We start from the raw sequence: 20,389 nt of genomic DNA on the forward strand, positions 1-20,389 counted from the left end.
TATTTTTTAAAGTGTTTCTTTGCATTCCATTTTGAATAGGAAGACTTTGATTTGAGGTCAACATTTTCGTGAAGTTCACTTTGTGTCAATAGGCCGCTAAACCATTAATAAATCCATAAATTACTAGAGCCTAAATTTCAGCGGGGGAAATTCTAAAGCGTTTTTTTTGCAGAAAAGAATATGTTAACTAATTAATTCAGTTGAATAAATGTGGACAAACGATTGTCGAAAGTGTGAATTTTATTGACATTTGAATGAGAATTTTTAGAAATCGATCGGCTTTTTATTATCATTAATTTGATTGTCTTTAGCGGTGCTAATTAATACAAAATACGGAGTCAATGAACTACAATTTTGGCATGTGGTTTCTAAATCGTTTTAATCTTTTTTTATTAATTTTTGATACAGTGGAACCTAAGATGGAAATGTTTACCACTAATAAACAAACGTTGTTTTTATAAAAATCATCAATAATGGGATTAAGCCTGACTATTTTGCAATAACAAAATACTACGATATCCTGAATAAAAACATAGAAACATTGTTCTATTTTCCGATTTTTTCTAATTTTTTCTGGAAATTAGACCGATTTTCTAAACAATTTTTTTAATCTCAGCACATTTTAAATTTTTTTTGCGCATATGTATATGACCAATGTCGTAAAAATCTCTAAAAAATATACACAACAGAGAATCTTTCCGGATTTTCAAGAAATTTTCTTTCGAATTCTAGAAACTCTAATATATTTTTAAGAAATTTCTTAGAAAAACTTTTCGATTTCGGTGACCATATCCATGCAACAGTTCCATCGGAAAATGTAGCTAAAATCATCAAAATACCGAATATAGGGAGGTGCCGATATATGGGGGCTATACGATATCGTGGACCTATATAAACAAACTGAATATTGGGGGGTACCGTTATATGGATATAGCCCCTATGGACCGATATAGCCCATCTTCGAACTTGATCTGCCATCAGACAAAAGACTAATCTGTGCAAAATCTTAGCTTCCTATCTTTATTTGTTTTGACTCTAGCGTGATTACAACAGACGGACAGGCGGACAGGGCTAAATCGTTTTGAGTATGATAAAAAGCCTGCATACGCCATATTTTTTCCTTTTTTTAAATTTTATTGAATGAAAGCCAAAAATTGGAAATAGTATCAAATTTTAGAATAAGTTTAGATTTGTTCGAATTGGTCACCTTTGGCATGAATTATGGCCTTCAAACGGCCAGTGAAATCGTCACACGATGCCAGAATGTGGCTCTGCGGTATTTTGGTCCATTACCAGCGAAGCGCTTTCTTGATGTGATTGCTTTCCAAAATAGTCCAGACACAATAGTCCAACGGATTGGAATCCGAAATTTTGGTGGCCATTGTGCGCTGGAAATAAAGAGAGGAACCTCATTTGGGTGGCGCGTGCTGAGTCCTGTTGGAATGTCCAAGGTCTGCAGCCAAAATATTTGCGTTCCCAAGGCTTTAATACACCCTCCAGAATATTTTCGCGATAAATATATCCTCTAGAAATATTTCGTTCTGGCGGCCAACCGTAGGTGCAAATTTTCAGTTGATCCCTTTGGCAAGTAAACATGATCATTTTGTTTGTATACAAACTGCTGAACAAAGAATGTTTTCTCATCCGAGCGCAGAAAACCAAATTCAGCAGTTCACCACTTTCGGCCTAGCGAAGCAACTCTTTAGCTCTTTTGAGTCTATTTTCTTTCTGTTGCGGCGTAAGTTCTTGCACTTTTTGGAATTTCGATCAAGTCGCTTCTTTACTTTTCGAACCATTTCTTCTGATGTTGCTGTTTTCTTCCGTCCACTTCCTTGACATCGGGCTAAGCTACCAGTATAACGGTAACGAGCGATGGTACGAGACACAAAAGATTTATTCACATTTAAATGCTGGAGTGTTTTAACGATAACCACTTATGGTTTTCCAGCCACGCGCTTGAATTCCAGCACGAATAACTTTTATTCTGGAAAATTCTCACCAAAATGCTTTTGTACGCTTGTAAGCGATATAATGAACTGGAATAATTTTAACAGCTGTCGGACGAGTGGCCTAGAAATGACAGCAGTCTGAAGTTGGTTGCAATTTTTTCATCTCACCCAGTATACCCTCTCTAGCCATATGGCTGAGGGTACAAAAATAGAAACACCCCAAATCCCTCTTTTAAAAAACTCCCTCTTTTACAAAATAAAATTCATGTATTATATAAAAAATATATATATACAAAGCGATTCTCACTCAACTGTGTTTTTTTTTACAAAATACTCCAAAAGTATGTTTCACAAAGCCTATATTTGTAATCTGTTATAGGCATTGTCTAAAAACCCCCAGGGGCTTTCGCAGTTACACGCTAACGCTAATTATGGCATTGTAGGTCAAATGAGAATGAAATTTTTAATCCATTTGATTTGGCCCATTTACATTTGCATCTATCCATCCATTCTATTCGGCAGTAGCGGCAGGGTCATCTGGCAAAACATGCATACAAATACAGCGAAAGACAAACGTTCGTACATACACACACACATGTATGTGTGCATGTTTTCATAATTTCCCATTGTTGTTATATTTATCGACGAATTGTGGTGGTGGTGTCATGGGAAAGAAGACCTATATGTTAACGAATTTTAGTGGTAAAGGTCAGGTTTTATGTTTTTGTTATTATCTTTTTTGTGAGTTTTCGTTTCAAGTGAATACTTCTGGTCTGCCAATAACGCTGGATTGTGAACTGTTGCAAATCAGCTGAATTTATTATCATAAAAAATTGTTTTCTGTTTTAAGAAGAGGAGTGCAGAAACACTTATAACTATGTGGTGTGATTTGATTTGGAAGACAAAGAGCAGATCGTATTTATTGTTCAATTGAAATATAAATTTGCAGAGTTCAAGGACGAACTCTTATTAAATTTATGAAAATCAATTCAGATTTGGATATAGCCCCGAATTAACTTTTGTTGTACAGCTAATTCGGAATGTTTGACTCAAGAAGTAATAGTATGTCTATACTAGTGCTCTTTGCCGGATGGGGATTGATTTGATGTATATGCAATGCAATTGACAATTGAAATCCGAATAATTATTTTCAATTTTATGACACTTGACTTATTTAAAATTTTGACCCCTTGTGTGGGAGGTATCAATAGGAGAGTGTCTATATTCACATTAGATCTCGATTTTACTCAAACATTGAGATATACTTACTTTAAAGAGAATCGCTGACTTGTTTCCCATGTTATAACGGTTATAAGAAACCAAACCTTCTGTGGGAGAGGTACCAGATGGAGTGGTCCGATATATTTTTATTATTCTCACTAGATCTTTAGTTCATATAACGATTGGGATGTGCCGAGTTTGAATGGAATCAGATGCTTATTTCCCCTTGTATGAGCTTCATGGTTGTTTAAAATTTTGACCCTTGTATGAGCTTCATGGTTGTTTAAAATTTTGACCCGGTGGTACCAGATGGAGTAGTACGATTTCTACCAACTTTACATCAGATCTTGTGTTAGTAGAAATTTTAAGATATGAAATTTGAAGAAATTTAGTGCTCAATTCGTCACTTTATGAACGTTTTGGTTTTTCAAAATGTTAACCCTTTATGGCGGAGGTACCAGAGGGAATAGTCCGACCTCTACCATCTTCGCAACAGACCTTCTGCTAACAGAAATATGGGGATGTGTCAAATTTGAATCAATCGGACACCTATTTTACATTTTATAACTTATTTCACATTGTTCCAAATATTGGCCCTTTGTGGGGGAGGAACTTGATAAATTGGACCGATATATCCCATCTTCTTACCAGATCTGATGTAAAACAAGTAAAAAAGCGGTAAGTTCGGCCGGGCCGAATTTTAAATGCCCTCCACCATTTGGAACTAATTAGAAAATTTTCAAAAAAATAAAATCCATTAAAAATTCTTTTAAAATCTTTAAAATATATAATATAGGAAGGTGCCGATATATGGGGTATATACGACATTGTGGACCTATAATGACAAATCTATTTCTGGGTGTAAAGTACTCACAAGGAACTCCTTGTGTGGATTTTCAGACAATACGATTGGTAAATGTGGCTAAAATCATCAAAATACCGAATATCGGGGGTACAGTTATATGGGGGATATACGATATCGTGGACCTGTATAGACAATTCTTTTTGAGGGGGTAAAATGCCCACAAGGGACTCCTTTTGTGGAATTTCAGACAATTCCATTGAAAAATATGGCTAAAATCATGAAAATATCGAATACCGTGGGGGTACCGTTATATGGGTGCTATACGATATTGTGGACCTATATAGATAATTCTCTGCCGAGGTATAAAGTACCCACAAGGAACTCCTTGTGTGGATTTTCAGACAATTCCGTTAGAAAATGTGGGTAAAATCGTCAAAATACCGAATATCGGGGGGTACCGTTATATGGGAGATATATATGATATCGTGGACCGATATAGCCCATCTTCGAACTTGACCTGCCTGCAGACAAAAGAGAGATCTGTGCAAATTTATCTTAATTCGTTTAGACTGTAGCGTGATTATAACAGACGGACAGACGGACGGACAGGGTTAAATCGCTGATCAGGAATATATATACTTTGTTGGGTCTAAAATGATTACTTCGATGAGTTACAAACGGAATGACGAACTTAATATACCCTCCATACTATGTATGGTGGAGGGTATAAAAATATTGGGATGTGTCAAATTTGAAGGCAATCGGACTCTTATTTCACATTTGTAGGGGAGGTACTTGATGGAGTGGGTCTGACAAAATTATTGGGTTACAAATCCCAACGGCTTAGAAATGACAGCAGTCTGAAGTTTGTTGCAGTTTTTTCAGAACAGTAACAGAATGGTTACATAATGAGGTTCCTCGCTTCATTTCCAGCGCACAATGGCCACCAAAATCTCCGGAATCCAAACCGTTGGACTATTGTGTCTGGAGTATTTTGAAAAGCAAGGTTGACACTAAAAAAATACCAAAGTGTCGATCACCAAAGCAAGCGCTTTGCCGGGAATGTGCCTAAATACCGCAGGGCAACATTCGGGTAGCGTGACGGTTTCATTGGCCGTTTGAAGGCCATAATTCGTGCCAAAGGTGACCAATTCGAAATTTTTTGTAATTCATTATTTTACCATTCACATTTAAAGCATAGGTTGGATATTTTCTGCCAATCTGATTATCAAGGTTTGACGATTTGGCAAAGCCAAAGGTGATAATAATCATTAATTGGATATAACAGCTATTGTTTAATTTATAACCCCAGTGAAATAACTGTCGACAGATCGAAAGACAGACAGACAGATCATCACTACAGCAGGTCCATTCACCAGTCAAGAAAAAAATGATCATCAACAACAATGTAATAAAATGTACCTCCGAAAAAACACCAGGGGAAACACGCAGAGATGCCAACGAAAAACAAAACAAAAAGTCAAAACAAAATTTATTTCGTTTAATGGGGATCATAATTAAAGACCTACACGCCAGCGTTTAGTCTTCACTGAATGATCGGCTACCGTGTCGTGCCGGTTCCAAACGAACCAATAAACACATAATCATAGTGTCAATATTTGACAAACACTCTGAACGACTGAAGACTGTAATGCGGATGGATCGATGAATGGTGTGGATTTCCGATACAATTAGCGGGCGGAACAACTTGCTGCTTGTTAACTGTCCGTCAACTTGAACTTGTCGTCATATTCGAATTGTTAATAAAAAAAGAAAGAAAAACAAAGATATTTATTTACTCAGGCGGTCATTGTACTCAATACAATCTGGATTGGGCGTAAAAGTTGTTATTATGAGCGAAACTCTTCAATATTTATTTTTGTGAGGGCATTAATGCGGCGAAGATCTATGTCTGTCTTTGCACAAACTTAAAGCTAATTTTGTTGTATGAAATTAGCTTAGCAAAAACAATCGCCTAAACAAAAATAACAAATCTGAACCGATTTCAAATTTATTTTTAGGTCCAATCTGGTCGTACGTGCAAATTTCCATACTATTTGGGCTGATATTACAAGTTTGGTGCATAATATAAGGCAAATTGGACGAAAATATATATGGGAGCTATACCTAAATTTTCCAATTTCAATAGGGTTCGTCCTTGGATCAAACTTAAAATTATTGTGAAAAATTTCATCTGAATCGGGCAATAAATGCGAACTGTACTTCGCTTACAAAAATACATGGACAGACAGACAGACATACGGATGGACATGCATAAATCGACTCAGCATGTGGTTCTATGCAGATCATCAAAATGAACTGTGGGTCTATCTCGTTTCCTTTTGTTGTTACAAAGACATAATATCCTTACCACCTTGTAGTAGGGCATAAATTCTGGAAAAGGACAAGGCTATAAGTTAAAATAACACCAAGACAAATGTATCGGCGTTTTAAAAGTTTTCATCGCAAAGTAATCTAAAGAATGGGGCAATATTCCCATCTCTTCCACATTTTTTGCATTTTCGGTTTAAGATTCCTTGGAATCCTACCTACATTGAAATTCATTGCGAAGAGGTGTTCTATGCCCAAAGAAAGGAAGTTGTTGAAGACAAATGGATTGGAAAATATGGACAAGACCCTTGCAATAAGTAAAATTAGGGGGTATCTCTATATAAGAAAGGAGGGTATATTAACTTTATCATTCCGTTTGTAACATCCCTAAATATTCGTCGTAGACCCCATAAAATATATAAATTCATAATCAGCATAAAATTCTAAGTCGATTTAACGATGTCCGTCTGTCTGTCTGTTGAAATCACGATACAACCATCATTATTAGACGTAGAGCTTCAACATTTAGCAGAACAATTTGTATTGTGTCTAGGATGGTTGGTATTGAAAATGAGATATATCGGTTCCTTTCCGATATTTTGATGATTTTTGCCACATTTTTTCACGGATTTGTCTGAAAACTGGTATTTGTAGGTCATAATGGCTCTAGTTCGTGTGAAGAAATCGTGTATGTATGAGTCCACGCTTTGGTATAGCCCCTATATAACAATACCTCCCGATATACGGTATTTTGATGGTTTTTGTCACATTTTTTCACTGATTTGTCTAAAAATTTGTATTTGTTGGTCATAATGGGTTCTAGCTCCGTTGGCGAAACATTGTATTTATAGGTTCACTTTTTTTGTATAGCCCCATATAGAAGAACCTCCTGATATTCGACAATTTAGATGATTTTTTCCACATTTTCCCACGAATATGTCTAAAAATTTGTATTTGTGGGTCAAAATTGGGTTCTAGTGATTCCTTTACCCTAAGGTGGAGGGTATTAAAAGTTCGGATCATTGTTGTAGATGAATATTATATCAAATCGTATAAAACATAAATATGGGAACTATAGCTTATCTGAACGGGTTCTCACCAAATTTAAAGTACCTGTTTCTACGTTGAATTTAGTCGGACAATAAACCTGATATCGGATAAAGATATATATGGGAACTATATATAACAGATCTCGATTAAATTTGACGGAGGTATTTTTGAGCTCCATAAGTTATCTGGTACCAAATACCATTGTTGTAGAGTGCATACTACGATAGTGAGGATATAAATATCAAATGAGAGCTATAGCTATATCTGAATCGATTTTTTGTACTTACTTGAAATTTTATGTACTTGCTTCTAGACTGAATTCGGTTGGATTAGCCAAAACCCAATCGGACAATAAATGTGACCTGCACAAAAATATATGGACAGACGGATGGACGGAGAGACATGCATTAATCGACTTAGAAAGTGATTCTATAAAGATCCTCAAAAGTAACTATGGGTCTATATCTTTTTTGATATGCACTGAAAACAGATCGGTCCACTCCTTCTGGTACCTCCCCGACAAAGTGTCGAATTTCACACATCCCAATATTTTTATAAACCCAAGATCTGGTGTTAAGACGGAATACATCGGCCTACTCCTTCTGGTACCTCCACCACAAATGGTCAAAATTTTGAATAAAATGCGAAATTAACATCTGATTCCATTTAGACTTGGCGCATCTCAATATTTCCATCAACGGAAGATCTGGCACCTCCCCCACATAGGGTTCAAGATTTTGAAAAACAAAATGCTCAAAGAAAGCGGAATAAGCATCCAACTCTCTTCAAATTTCTAACAAACATTTTTGCTAACACAAGATCTGTTCTCAAGATGATGCAGGATGAGATGAAACCAACTTCAGACCGTTGTAATTTCTAAGCCACTCTTCCGACAGCTGTTAAAATTATTCCAGTGACAGCTAATTATATCGCTTACAAGCTTACAAAAGCATTTTGGTGAGAATTTTCCAGAAAAAAAGTTATTCGTGATGTAATTTAAGGGTGATAGTGTGATTTCTTTATATTTGGCTGGAAAACCACAACTGGCTATCGTTAGAGCACTCCAGCATTTAAATGTGAATAAATCTTTTGTGTCTCGTACCATCGCTCGTTACCGTGATACTGGTAGCGTCAAGGAAGAAAAAAGTAACATCAGCAGAATTGGTTCGAAAAATAAAGAAGCGACTTGATCGAAACCCGCGTCGCAGTGGACAAAAATGGCTCGTGAGCTGAACATATCGTAATATTCCATTCGGTAAATTTTAAAAAATGGGCTCGGGGTAAAGCCATTGAAATTCCAAAGAATCCAAGAACTTACACCGCAACAGAAAGAAAATAGACTCAACAGAGCTAAAGAGTTGCTTCGCTTGGCCGAAAGTGGTGAACTGCCGAATATGGTTTTCTCCGCTCCGAAGAGAAAACATTCGTTGTCCAGCAGTTTGTAAACAAACAAAATGATCGTGTTTACTTGCCAAAGAGGTCAGCTGAAAATGTGCACCTTCGGTTGGCCACCACAACTCAAGCGCAGGCCATGGTGATGGTGAGGGCCGCCATAACGGTCGATGATCGCTCTTCACTCGTGACCAATTCGAACAAATCTAAACTTGTTGTGACATTTGAAGCTATTTCCGACATTTTTGCTTTCATTTAATAAAATTAAAAAAAAAAATAAAATAATGGCGTATTTTGCTAGGAGGCAGGTTAAGTTTGTAAATGACCCAATGACCCGGTCCAGGTATAGCCCCCATATAACGGTACCTCCCTATATTCGGCATTTTAATGATTATAGCAACATTATTAATCGAAATTGTTTTAAATTTCGTATTTGAAGTTCGTAATGGGCACTACAACCTGTTGAGGAAACTTGCTTATACAGATCCATGTCACCGTATAGCTCAGATATGACGGTACCTCCCAATATAGAGCATTTTGATGTATTTGTATTTAAAGTTCATAATGGGTACTACAGTCTAAGACAAAAATTACTTATGCAGGACCACGTCTTCGTATAGCCCCCATATAGCGGTTTTCATTTGAACGGTGTTTCTCGACGGTATTGTTTTAAAAATTTTCAAGTTCCTTCCAAATGATGGAGGGTATTAAAAGTTCTGCCCGGCCGAATTTAGCATATTTTTTACTTGTTAGCACTACTTTCATAATCTGCGGGATTTTTCCTGTAATTATTTTTGTTGCATAACATTCATATTTTTAAATACATTAAACACAACCTCATAATGTCTTGGCAAATTTTGTTGAAATTGGTTAAGATTTACATATAGCTCTAATTTATAGAATTCCTCGTGTTCAAAATTATAAAACTTAGGGTTCAACATTTAAGGTTTGGCAATAAAAAACTTTTTTTTTTGGCTGCTCATGAAAAGCATTTCTTTATATTTCCACCAAAAAAAGAAATGCAGTAAGGAATTTCCATCATATTTTTTGCTAGATTGAAAAGTTATCTCCCATTGACAAATATTACATTAACAGCAGAGATCATCTCAAATTTCAAACAACTAAAGATCAAAATACTAATTCGGGCATTGTTTTATGCATTTAAAAAAACACGCACAATAAAAACAAATACGCCTTCAATAACCTGTAAACGACATTGACATGGCGCCAACTGTTATTGTTTTCCCCCAAAAACTAGAAATGACATCAAATCAATATATTTAAATAATTATACCCCACATCAGCATGGTGCATATGTTATAATTAAAATATTTAAAACCTGTCAAAAAAACTAATTTCGAAAAACACGGAGCGGGGAACGTAAAAAATACCACTGGAATTTAGCGAAAATTTTTTTTGTAAAACTAAAAATAAACAAAAAGCAAAGAAGCGATTAAACACTCAAGACTAGTAGCAAACCGATAATAACAACTTGCTGCATAAAATATCAATCTAAATGTTGGTAAAACAAAAACTTAATGATCGCATCCCCCCTCCCCTCTTGTCTAATTCCATTGTTTGTGCAGCAAAACTGAGCTCGCACAATGCACACAACAAGGCACGTGGCGATGTAAACAAAAAAAATAACAATTTATTAATTCGGAAGTATTTATCCACGCTCAATTCTCAATGGCAGTTACACGATTCAACCGGTTTTATAACTGACCCGAATATGCATAAATTTCGTGACCCCCATTACCTCTGCCAATCTCTGCTTTTGCTGCTGTCAAGGCATTGAGCCTAACGGATTCATTTACATGAAACAACAATTTAGGTTTGAATTCAAGTTCAAGTTTAAAATTGATCGGTGCAAGAAATTATAGGTTCATTTGCATATCATGTAAACGATATTGATTGTTTTTGGACTAGCTAACATGAATATTCATGTGTGTGGTATATTTCCATGGACCAAGGCAGAATAACAGAATTTTTGTAAATTTTCCAGAATAAATTCAAATAATAACATAGGTTATGTCAGTTTTTAACGGGTAGACACGACAAATTCGATATCCTAATAATAAGAATCAACCTGTATATATTTATTCTGTGATACCCAATGGTCTAATTCAACTAAATCTGTTTCAGAGGAGGGTATATTAAGTTTTTCATTCCGTTTGAAACACCTCCAAAAATACATTTTCCTAATTAACATACCATTCTATTCCGATTTAGCCACATCCATATCCGTCTGACTGCCTGCCTGTCCATTCGGTGGAAATCACTATACTTCCGAAAGAAATGAAGTAGGTTGATAAAGTTTTACTTGAATGTATTTAGGTCCGTAGGACTTTTGGTATTGAAAATGAGCCACATAGGTCAACGTTTTCGTATAGCCACCGTGTACAGGTGAGATAAAAAAACTGCAACAAAGTCAAACGCCAAAATTTTTACTTTTTTTTTTAAATTTTATTGAATGAAAGCAAAAATGTCGGAAATAGCATCAAATTTCAGAATAAGCTTAGATTTGTTCGAATTGGTCACGTTTGCCACGAATTATGGCCTTCAAACGGCCAATGAAATCGTCACACGCTGCCCGAATGTTGCTCTGCGTTACTTTGGCCCATTCCTGGCGAAGCTCTTGCTTGAGGTGATCGACAATTTGGTATTTTTTAGTGCCAACCTTGCTTTCCAACTTTAGTCCAACGGACTGGTATCCGGAGATTTTGGTGGCCATTCTGCGCTGGAAATGAGGCTAGGAACCTCATTTTGTAACCATTTTTGGGTGGCTGTGTGCGATGGTGCTGAGTCCTGTTGGAATGTCCAAGGTCTGCGCCAAAATGTTTGCGTGTCCAAGGCTTTAATATAACCTCCAGAATATTTTCGCGATAATATTCGGCATTTATTCTGATGCCACGGTCTATAATACGAGCGGAGAGCGACCATCGGCTGTTATGGGGCCCACACCATCGCCATGGCCGGTGCTTGAGTTCTGGTGCCCAACCGAAGGTGCACATTTTCAGCGGACCTCTTTGACAAGTTAACACGATAATTTTGTTTGTTTACAAACTGCTGGACAACGAATGTGTTCTCATCGGAGAAAACCAAATTCGGCTGTTCACCAATTTCGGCCAAGCAAAGCAACTCTTTAGCTCTTTTGAGTCTATTTTCTTCCCGTTGCGGTGTAAGTTCTTGCACTTTTTGGAATTTCAATGGCTTTACCCCGAGCTCATTTTTTCAATATTTGCCGAATGGAATATTGCGATATGTTCAGCTCACGAGTCATTTTTCGGCCACCGCCACGCGGGTTTCGATCAGGTCGCTTCTTTACTTTTCGAAACATTTCTGCTGATGTTGCTGTTTTCTTCCGTCCACTTCCTTGACGTAGGGCTACTCTACCAGTGTCACTGTAAGTAGCAATGGTACGAGACACAAAAAATTTATTCACATTTAAATGCTGGAGTGCTCTAACGATAGCCATTTGTGGTTTTCCAGGAAAATAGAAAGAAATCACACTATCACGCTTGAATTCCATCAAGAATAACTTTTTTTCTGGAAAATTCTCACCAAAATGCATTTGTATGTTTGTAAACAATATAATGATTTTAATTATCGTAATAATTAGAATTAGTGGCTTAGAAATGACAGCGGTCTGAACTTGGTTGCAGTTTTTTCGTATCACCCTGTATGTATGGTGGAGGGTTTAAAAAGGTCTAACACGAACTATTTGAACGAATCTAAAATTTTAATGGGGACTTCTCACTGACGAAATAACAAACACTTGCCAGTATTATATATAACCCTCAATCATAATGAGTTTTCCGCGGTGTACTCCCTTGAGTCAATTCCAATGTCAATAATTGAATTTTGTATTAATTCCAACTTGCAGCTTCTTTGCTGTAAATCATAAACATATTTCCACAATTCAATTGACTTCCTTGGAACAATTACTATCCTTTATCATCACAACAGAGTGGAAATTTCCATAAAAAACGAGTTTTTTTTGTAAACAAATCAAAACACAAATAAAAAATTTGCATTATTTCGAAATAATGATCTAATTAATAACAAAAAATAGCCGTTGATTTTTTAAAACTTTATTATTAAGTATTGTTCGATCACTATGCATTAACCTCATTATCGAAATGTGAAATACTGACCTGCCTACACTGTCAGTATTCCGTTCGTATCTAATTCGAATGAATATCAAAACAAAACCCAAGAAAAATATTGGCATTTCAATAACATAAATAACCGTCGCGACGGTCAATGGACTGCTGCTGCCGATGCTGTCGAATAGTTTTGAGTTGTTTATTTGCTTATTCATCATTTGATGATAAATTCGGCTGAGGCATTATCATCGGATTTGAACATTCGAATCTCATGTAAATAAATGATTTTTGGTTTTCACTTTTAATTGCGGCATGCGTGCCATTGTTCGCATCAGCGCCGACTTATTTGAACTTAAAACTCTGACGTTTTGGATTGAAATTTGAGAATTTGTTCCGCAGATTAATTGCAAAATCAATTCCATGTCAAACATTCAGCGAATTGACGCGATTATCGAGTCAATAAAGTCATCTTGTCATCGGTGGTGATATGAACTGATTAATCACTCTATTCTCGGTCAATCGAGTACTCTATGATATCGGCGGAGAGTCGGGAATTGGAATGGCTTATAATTAATTTTATTTATTTGTTTGAAATTGTTCCTTGTTAGTTTAAATTTTCTATTATGATTTCCGATCAAACATCATTCATAATTAAAAGATTTATGAGTGACAGTATGAATTGATGAAACCCGGAAAGAGGTGCAAGGCTCTAGTATTTAACTGCAGAGAGTGAAAGAGAGAGAGAGAGAGCACAGTGTGTCGGCAATGTAAAACTAATAGCGCGTTAACATACAACTTGCTATCTAGATTTTTTATTTAATTGGAATTCATTCGACCGGATTAGCAATACTAAAGTAGATCTTCTCATATTTCAAAATAGTCCAATGTCGAAAAATGCGTTGTAACTAATCAGAGTACGGAAATAAACTAAGTGAAACATTTGCAATCAATTCATTTTATATTTCCTTGATAAGGCTGGGTTTTTGGAAACTCGTACTAAAGGGTACGAAGAAAAGTTCTAAAATGTATTAAAAGTGGAATAATTGGTATTGGACAAACGGAATGAGCTAAAAATCTGAAATTTTGAATGAGAACCACTGGTGGAGGGAGTTTGAACACTAAGGTTACGAAATGTTCTAAAATGGCAATAAACTTCTAAAATGGTACCATTTGGTATTATGTGAACGGATAGAGTTAAAAATTCGATATAAGAATCATGGTTGGAAATTAAGATGGCTTACCTCTAGTTTAGCAAAAACTCTTTATTTTTTTCGAAATTATTTCCAGTGGTAGGTATTTTTACCTTGATCCCGAGAAACTATTTTTTTCTTGGGGGACGGGTCCGGGACCGCAGATTTTTGACCCGAAAGTCCGCGTTCAAGATCCCGACTAGACCCGGATCCAATTACCCGATATAGGCAATATAGATATCGTTGGAATATAGATATAGATACAATATAGATATCGTCTTTCCATCCGCATAACCCGATTCTAACCAGTTCATTAAAATTATGTTTTCAATAAACAAAGGGTTTATTTCGCGTAGCCGTCGTTGGTAAGTGGATCCGGGTCCAGGCCGGGTCTTGAACCCGGACTTTCGGGTCAAAAATCTGGGGTCCCGGGTCCGTCCCCCAAGAAAATAATAGTTTCCCGCAATCAGGGTAAAAATACCTATCTCTGGAAAAAAATTTCGAAAAAAATCGAAGAGTTTTTACTAAACTAGAGTTGTTCCAATAAGATTGATATATGAAGGTGATTTTAGTAATCTGTACTTAGTGTGCAAACTGTACGAAATGACACTTAATTTGAAAGGGTTTGGTTTAAGGTAAACGGTTGAACTTAGAGTTTTGAAATTTTGTATTTGGTGATAGTTTTGTGATAAAAAGGTAGTTTTGGAAATGTATGTATGTATGTATGTGCCCTCAAAGTACTAAATAGTACTATGCTCGGTATTGGTTGAACAGATAGTGCTTGAAATCTAAAATTTGGTATTGGGGTCACTGTTCACGTGTGGCCTGGACATATGGAGGTGGTTTCGGTACGAAAAGTACTGAATGGTACTAAATTTGGTATTGGGGTGAAGGGATAAAGCAAAAGTCCTAAACTTGTTTGTAGATGTTATTGTTGCTTTCCGTGGTTTAGATATGGAGGTGGTCTTGGAAATATGTACTATAACTGTACGAAAGTATTAAATGGTACTAAATTTGGCATAGCGTGAAGGGACAGAGTTGAAACCGTGAAATTTTATATTGCGGCAACTGTTGGTGCCTAGGATTGAAATATGGGTCGGGTTTGCAAATGAGCATTAAATTTTACGAAAAGTACCAAGATTACTACATTTGGTATAGAGTGCTTATATAGAGCTGGAATCCCGAAATTTCATATTGAGGTCTCTGTTGATATCTGGAATTGGTTTTGCAAATGCGCACTATAATTACCCGAAAAGTACTAAATGGTGCCAATTTTGGATGACTGTCTACATTTTATGTATGCGTACTAAATTTTATAAAATTTAGTATTGGATGAAGGGATAGAGTTGGAATCCCGAAATTTGATATTAAGGTGTCTGGGATTGAGATTTGGAGGTGGGTTTGGAAATATGTACTATAATTGTACAAAAGTATTAAATGGTACTAACTTTGGTATCGGGTGAAGGGATAAAGCTAAAACCGTGAAATGTTATATTACGATAATTGTTGGTGCCGAGGATTGAGCGATGGAACGATTTTTCAAATTAGTACTAAAATTATACGAAAAGCACCAAATGTTAATGTTATTTGGTAATCCGAACTTTCTAAAAACAATAGAAAAATCAATTAAAAAAGCTGTAACTTCGGCTGGGCCGAACTTTGTATACCCACGACCATTTGGATAAAATTTGAAAATTTTCAAAAAAATAAAAAATGTGAAAAATTCTGTTAAAATCTTAAAAATAATAAAACGTGGACCTACGTGGCCCATTTTCAATACCAAAAGTCCTGAAGACATAGTACACATTTGAGTAAAATTTTGTCAACCTACTTCATTTCGTTCGGCAGCTAAATCGACATAGAATTTTATGCTGATCAAGAATATATATACTTTGTGGGGTCTAAAATGTATATTTCGAGGTGTTAGAATCGGCATGACAAACTATACTACTAAATATTTTTCAAGAAATAACTATCCGTCCTCTGTCTCTCTCTCTCTCTCTCTGATCGATATTTCCAAGACCCCAAATAATTATTATTTTTTTTTTCTCTTCCCATTTTCAGCATGTCATTCAAACTCTTCCTGCTGGTTGTGACGGTGGCATTGTTCGTAACAATGCCTGTCAGACCGGTAAATGGATCAGCAGTCCTCATTTCCGATATGACAATGACAGTTATGGTGGAATTATCTTCACGTTATCCATTTTGTAAAATGCATACCGATAGGTGAGTTTTTGGAGATTCAAGTCCATATCAAAATTATGCTAACTACTTCCATTTCCGTTTTCAGGGGTGACATACAACGGATGTTATTACAGGCAGATCCAAGGCGTATACGACAAGTACCCCGAGAATCGGTAATGGAATTGGAAGATGTGTGCAAAAATTCTGGCTCTCATGGTCATGAGTTCCGTGGCGGCTTGGGTTTTATCTATCCCGGTACAAAATGGTGTGGACCAGGTAAGGCTTGAGTTTTTTGGGATTACTTGCGAAATTTAAAATAAATGTTTCCCCCTAGGAACCGCTGCAATTGATTACAATGACCTGGGTGTACATGCCGATGAGGATCGTTGCTGTCGTGAGCATGATCATTGTCCGAATGTCTTAAATGTGGGCGAGTGCAGACGCGGCCTCTGCAACACCGGCACTTTTACACGCTCCCACTGTGATTGTGATGCTCGTTTCAGACGCTGTCTACAATCTCTTAATACAGGTATTTAATTTGTTATTTTAGCTCCTGTTCCCGTTTTAAACAGTCTTTTTGTTTTATAGAAACTGCAAATACATTGGGCGCCATTTTCTACAACGTTGTCCAGGTCACCTGTTTCCAGGAACGCAGTCCCTGTTCGGTTCATCAAAGGTTTGATGATTTCTATTACAGTTCAAATCAGTGTGACATTGAGTTCCGTTCAGCCGATTTATATGTTCCACCCAATGCGGGAAATCTAATACGAAAAATCCTCTCAAAGCCCTATGGCATAACGAATCCCATCCCACAATATGACCAATATCCCTACTTTGAGGGTGGCCGTTCGTTGCAAACTTCACCGGCATTCAATCCATTCTATAATGTGGGTCAGAATGTGAAGAGTGCCTCGCGTCGTGTTGGCGTCAAACTGGCTTCAGTCGGTTTGGCTGCACGCAATTTGCTACGCGAAATTGTCCGTAGTCCGAGAGTTTTGTGGGATAGTTTAAATGCTCCGGTAAGCCGGGATTTGCCACCCGGAGGGGGACCGAATTACTACAGATATAATCGGCCCAGAGGTGGTAACAGATATCAAGAGTATACACCATATCAAAGTAATTGGTATTATTAATGGTGTACCACTGTCCATTCGAAAGACTGAACTCTCTCTCTCTCTCTCTGATTTAGAGAGTTGCCAGATGCTTAGAATCGCATTCATTGTTGCACTGTAAATTTATTGCACTTCGATTCGATTTGTTTTTAGTTAATCAGTATTGCCATATTATGCATTATGTATGTATGTAGTTAGGTTTAGTTTTAAGTTGTACATTACAGTATTGTAAAGATTTTATTTTTGATTTAAATAAATCTTTTAAAAAGTAGAATTTTTGTTTGTGTGTTTTTTTTTTCTTTTTAATTTTGAATTTGTGTTCATTGCGAAATATCCAAGTCCACCTTCTTCTATGATATTCATTTTACTTTTTCCAGAGCTGGCTACAACCAAACCGAACAAGATGAAATTTGCGCCCAATGGCAATATCAACCCTCCGAGAAATATGTACCCAGTGCTCCAGGACGTACATAAATCGCAAGCAAAAAACATGAATGTCAATCAAACTAATGGCAATTATTGTACAACGAATATGGAACTAATTCCTGAAACCGAAAATCCGATACCTGCATATTTAGAGAGTAGTAAAGCTTCATACACACCACACATACAAACACGTAGATATTTTACACAAAATAAAATTTTTGAGCATTATGTCGTTGTAAAAATCACAACCGAGCAACCAACCAACCAACAACTATGAAACTAAGTACTCCGATCTGCGAATAATGATGACCTCCGAACAAGTGATATCATCTTAGCATATAGTAAAAGTCTGGATTCCTTTGGTCAGGTAAAAAATCGATACAATCGATAACATTGACGATAAGAAAACAAAAAGAAATAGCATTCGTTTAAATGATCTCATCCCGAAATTTGGTACAACTATTTAAAATAATTCGTTATATATTGCACAGACACACCAAAGACATATACATATGTAACTATTTAGTAGATGTGTATGAAAATGAAAACATGAAATAAAAATATTATAAAAAAATTAAAAACGTATTTTGTATTTTTTTGGAGAGATTTGTAGTGGAATTGCACCATCGCACTCCGCACGCGCCACCCAAGTATGGTTACAAAATGAGGTTCTTCGCTTCATTTCCAGCGCACAATGGCCACCAAAATCTCCGGATACCAATCCGTTGGACTTTTGTGTCTGGAAAGCAGAACGTGTGACGGTTTCATTAGCCGTTTGAAGGCCATAATTCGTGCCAAAGGTGAACAATTTGAACATATCTAAACTTATTCTAAAATTTGATGCTATTTCCGAAATTTTTTACTTTCATTCAATAAAATTAAAAAAAATGTAAAAATTATGGCGTTTGACTTTGTTGCAGTTTTTTTTTTTATCTCACCCTGTACAATTTGCCACACATATTCTGCTTTTAATTTATCCAAAAATAAAAGTGCAAACTTTGGCACCGACCGTAATTAAAAAAGTTTTTTTTTGTTAAAATAAAATATTAAACAGAATAATGTTGGCTTGTTTGTTCGGGATACCATAGTATTTTGTTGCTGCAAAATGGTCAGGCTTAATCCCCTTATTGTTGTTTTTATAAAAACAACTTTTGGTTGTTAGTTGAAAACGATGGTAATGTTTACCAGGGGGTAATGCAGGGAATACCTAGGTTTCGGAAAGAGCCACCAATTCTCATCAATTCCCTTGTTTTTCCCGAACAAACAAAGCCAACACTGTTCTAATAATAGACAAGGCACGGTCGACGAAGGGGTTTTTGTTGTACCAGACAAAACCAACTTACATGGTTATGCTACTTCGTTCAAGTAGAACGAAAGCATAACAAGTGGAGAAAGATGTAAATGTTTATAAGTGCGGTTGTAAAATTTAGAAGATTTTCCAAAAGAAATTTAGTTTTATTTCATTCTTTGGTTCCTCTTCTATTGAGCTTACGATCTTGTCACTTGGGTAAAAAATGCTTTTTGTCGTAGAAGTTATTTTAAAAATGACTTCTGGGGAGAATATCCCAGACCAAAAATAAGGGAACTGATGAGGATTGGTGGCTCTTTCCGAAACCCCCTGGTAAACATTACCATCGTTCTCCACTAATAAACAAACGTTGTTTTTATAAAAACAACGATAAAGGCATTAAGCCTGACCGTTTTGCAACAATAAAATATTAAACTTCAAAAAATAATTGGGGTAAAATATTTCATAGGGCAACGGTAAATTTTTACCTTCAAATTTACGATATTTGGCCACTTCTTCTTCAAATAATATAACAGTCAATGATGTGTTCGAATAACATGGTGGATTTTGTCGTTTGCAAGGTGTGTATGACAACATTGAATTTGATTTGTATAGCTTATGGTATATGTCTTTGCTAAATGAATAGAAATTCTGGATTTGAAAACTAGGTGTCGCCGTCGATCTTAAGTATAAAGTTTATGGAACAACTCAACTCCAAAAACACGTGGCAACAACATTAATCATAACAATCAGCCATAACAGCCAAATCAGGTCCAATAGCAAGCGGGTCAACAAGAACACAAACCCAAACAGAAATGAATGAATGGTGAAAGTGGAAGTCACCCAAACCTTCATGTGGTGGATAAAACTCTCCCACCCAGGAATGTGAGGAAGGACATGCATCATATGAGGGTTAGCTTTGTTATTATACACCATAGTTTGGAGGTATATCCTACAAAGCATATACATACAGGATGAGATAAAAAAAACTGCAACACAGTCAAACGCCACAATTTTTACATTTTTTTTAATTTTATTTGACTGAAAGCAAAAAATGTCGGATATAGCATCAAATTTTAGATTAAGTTTAGATTTGTTCGAATTGGTCACCTTTGGCACGAATTATGGCCTTCAAACGGCCAATGAAACCATCACACGCTGCCCGAATGTTGCTCTGCGATATTTCGGCCCATTACCGGCGAAGCGCTTGCTTGAGGTGATCAACACTTTGGTATTTTTAGTGCCAACCTTGCCTTTCAAAATACTCCATACACAATGGTCCAACGGATTGGTATCTGGAGATTTTGGTGGCCATTGTGCGCTGGAAATGCA

The 20,389-nt window shown here is 36.3% G+C and overlaps 1 protein-coding gene across 2 annotated transcripts in view; it reads left to right on the forward strand.

Moving 5' to 3' along the window:
* The window catches only part of LOC101892799 (acidic phospholipase A2 PA4), a 32,047-nt gene extending 13,697 nt beyond the window's left edge, over window positions 1-18,350 (forward strand). The window contains exons 2-6 of one of the 2 annotated variants that reach the window (XM_005185257.4): window positions 16,112-16,273; window positions 16,338-16,507; window positions 16,566-16,760; window positions 16,820-16,907; window positions 17,721-18,350. In XM_005185257.4, the coding sequence (XP_005185314.1) occupies window positions 16,113-16,273; window positions 16,338-16,507; window positions 16,566-16,760; window positions 16,820-16,907; window positions 17,721-17,817 (711 nt within the window). In that variant the 5' untranslated portion in view covers window position 16,112 and the 3' untranslated portion in view covers window positions 17,818-18,350. Of the gene's footprint in view, window positions 1-16,111; window positions 16,274-16,337; window positions 16,508-16,565; window positions 16,761-16,819; window positions 17,567-17,720 lie in introns of those variants that run through there. The other variant, XM_059123027.1, reaches the window with a different exon arrangement.
* The last annotated feature ends 2,039 nt before the right edge of the window (window positions 18,351-20,389 follow it).

Source organism: Musca domestica, unplaced genomic scaffold (genome assembly GCF_030504385.1).
Source record: "Musca domestica strain aabys unplaced genomic scaffold, Musca_domestica.polishedcontigs.V.1.1 22, whole genome shotgun sequence".
NCBI classification, from domain to species: Eukaryota; Metazoa; Arthropoda; class Insecta; order Diptera; family Muscidae; genus Musca; species Musca domestica.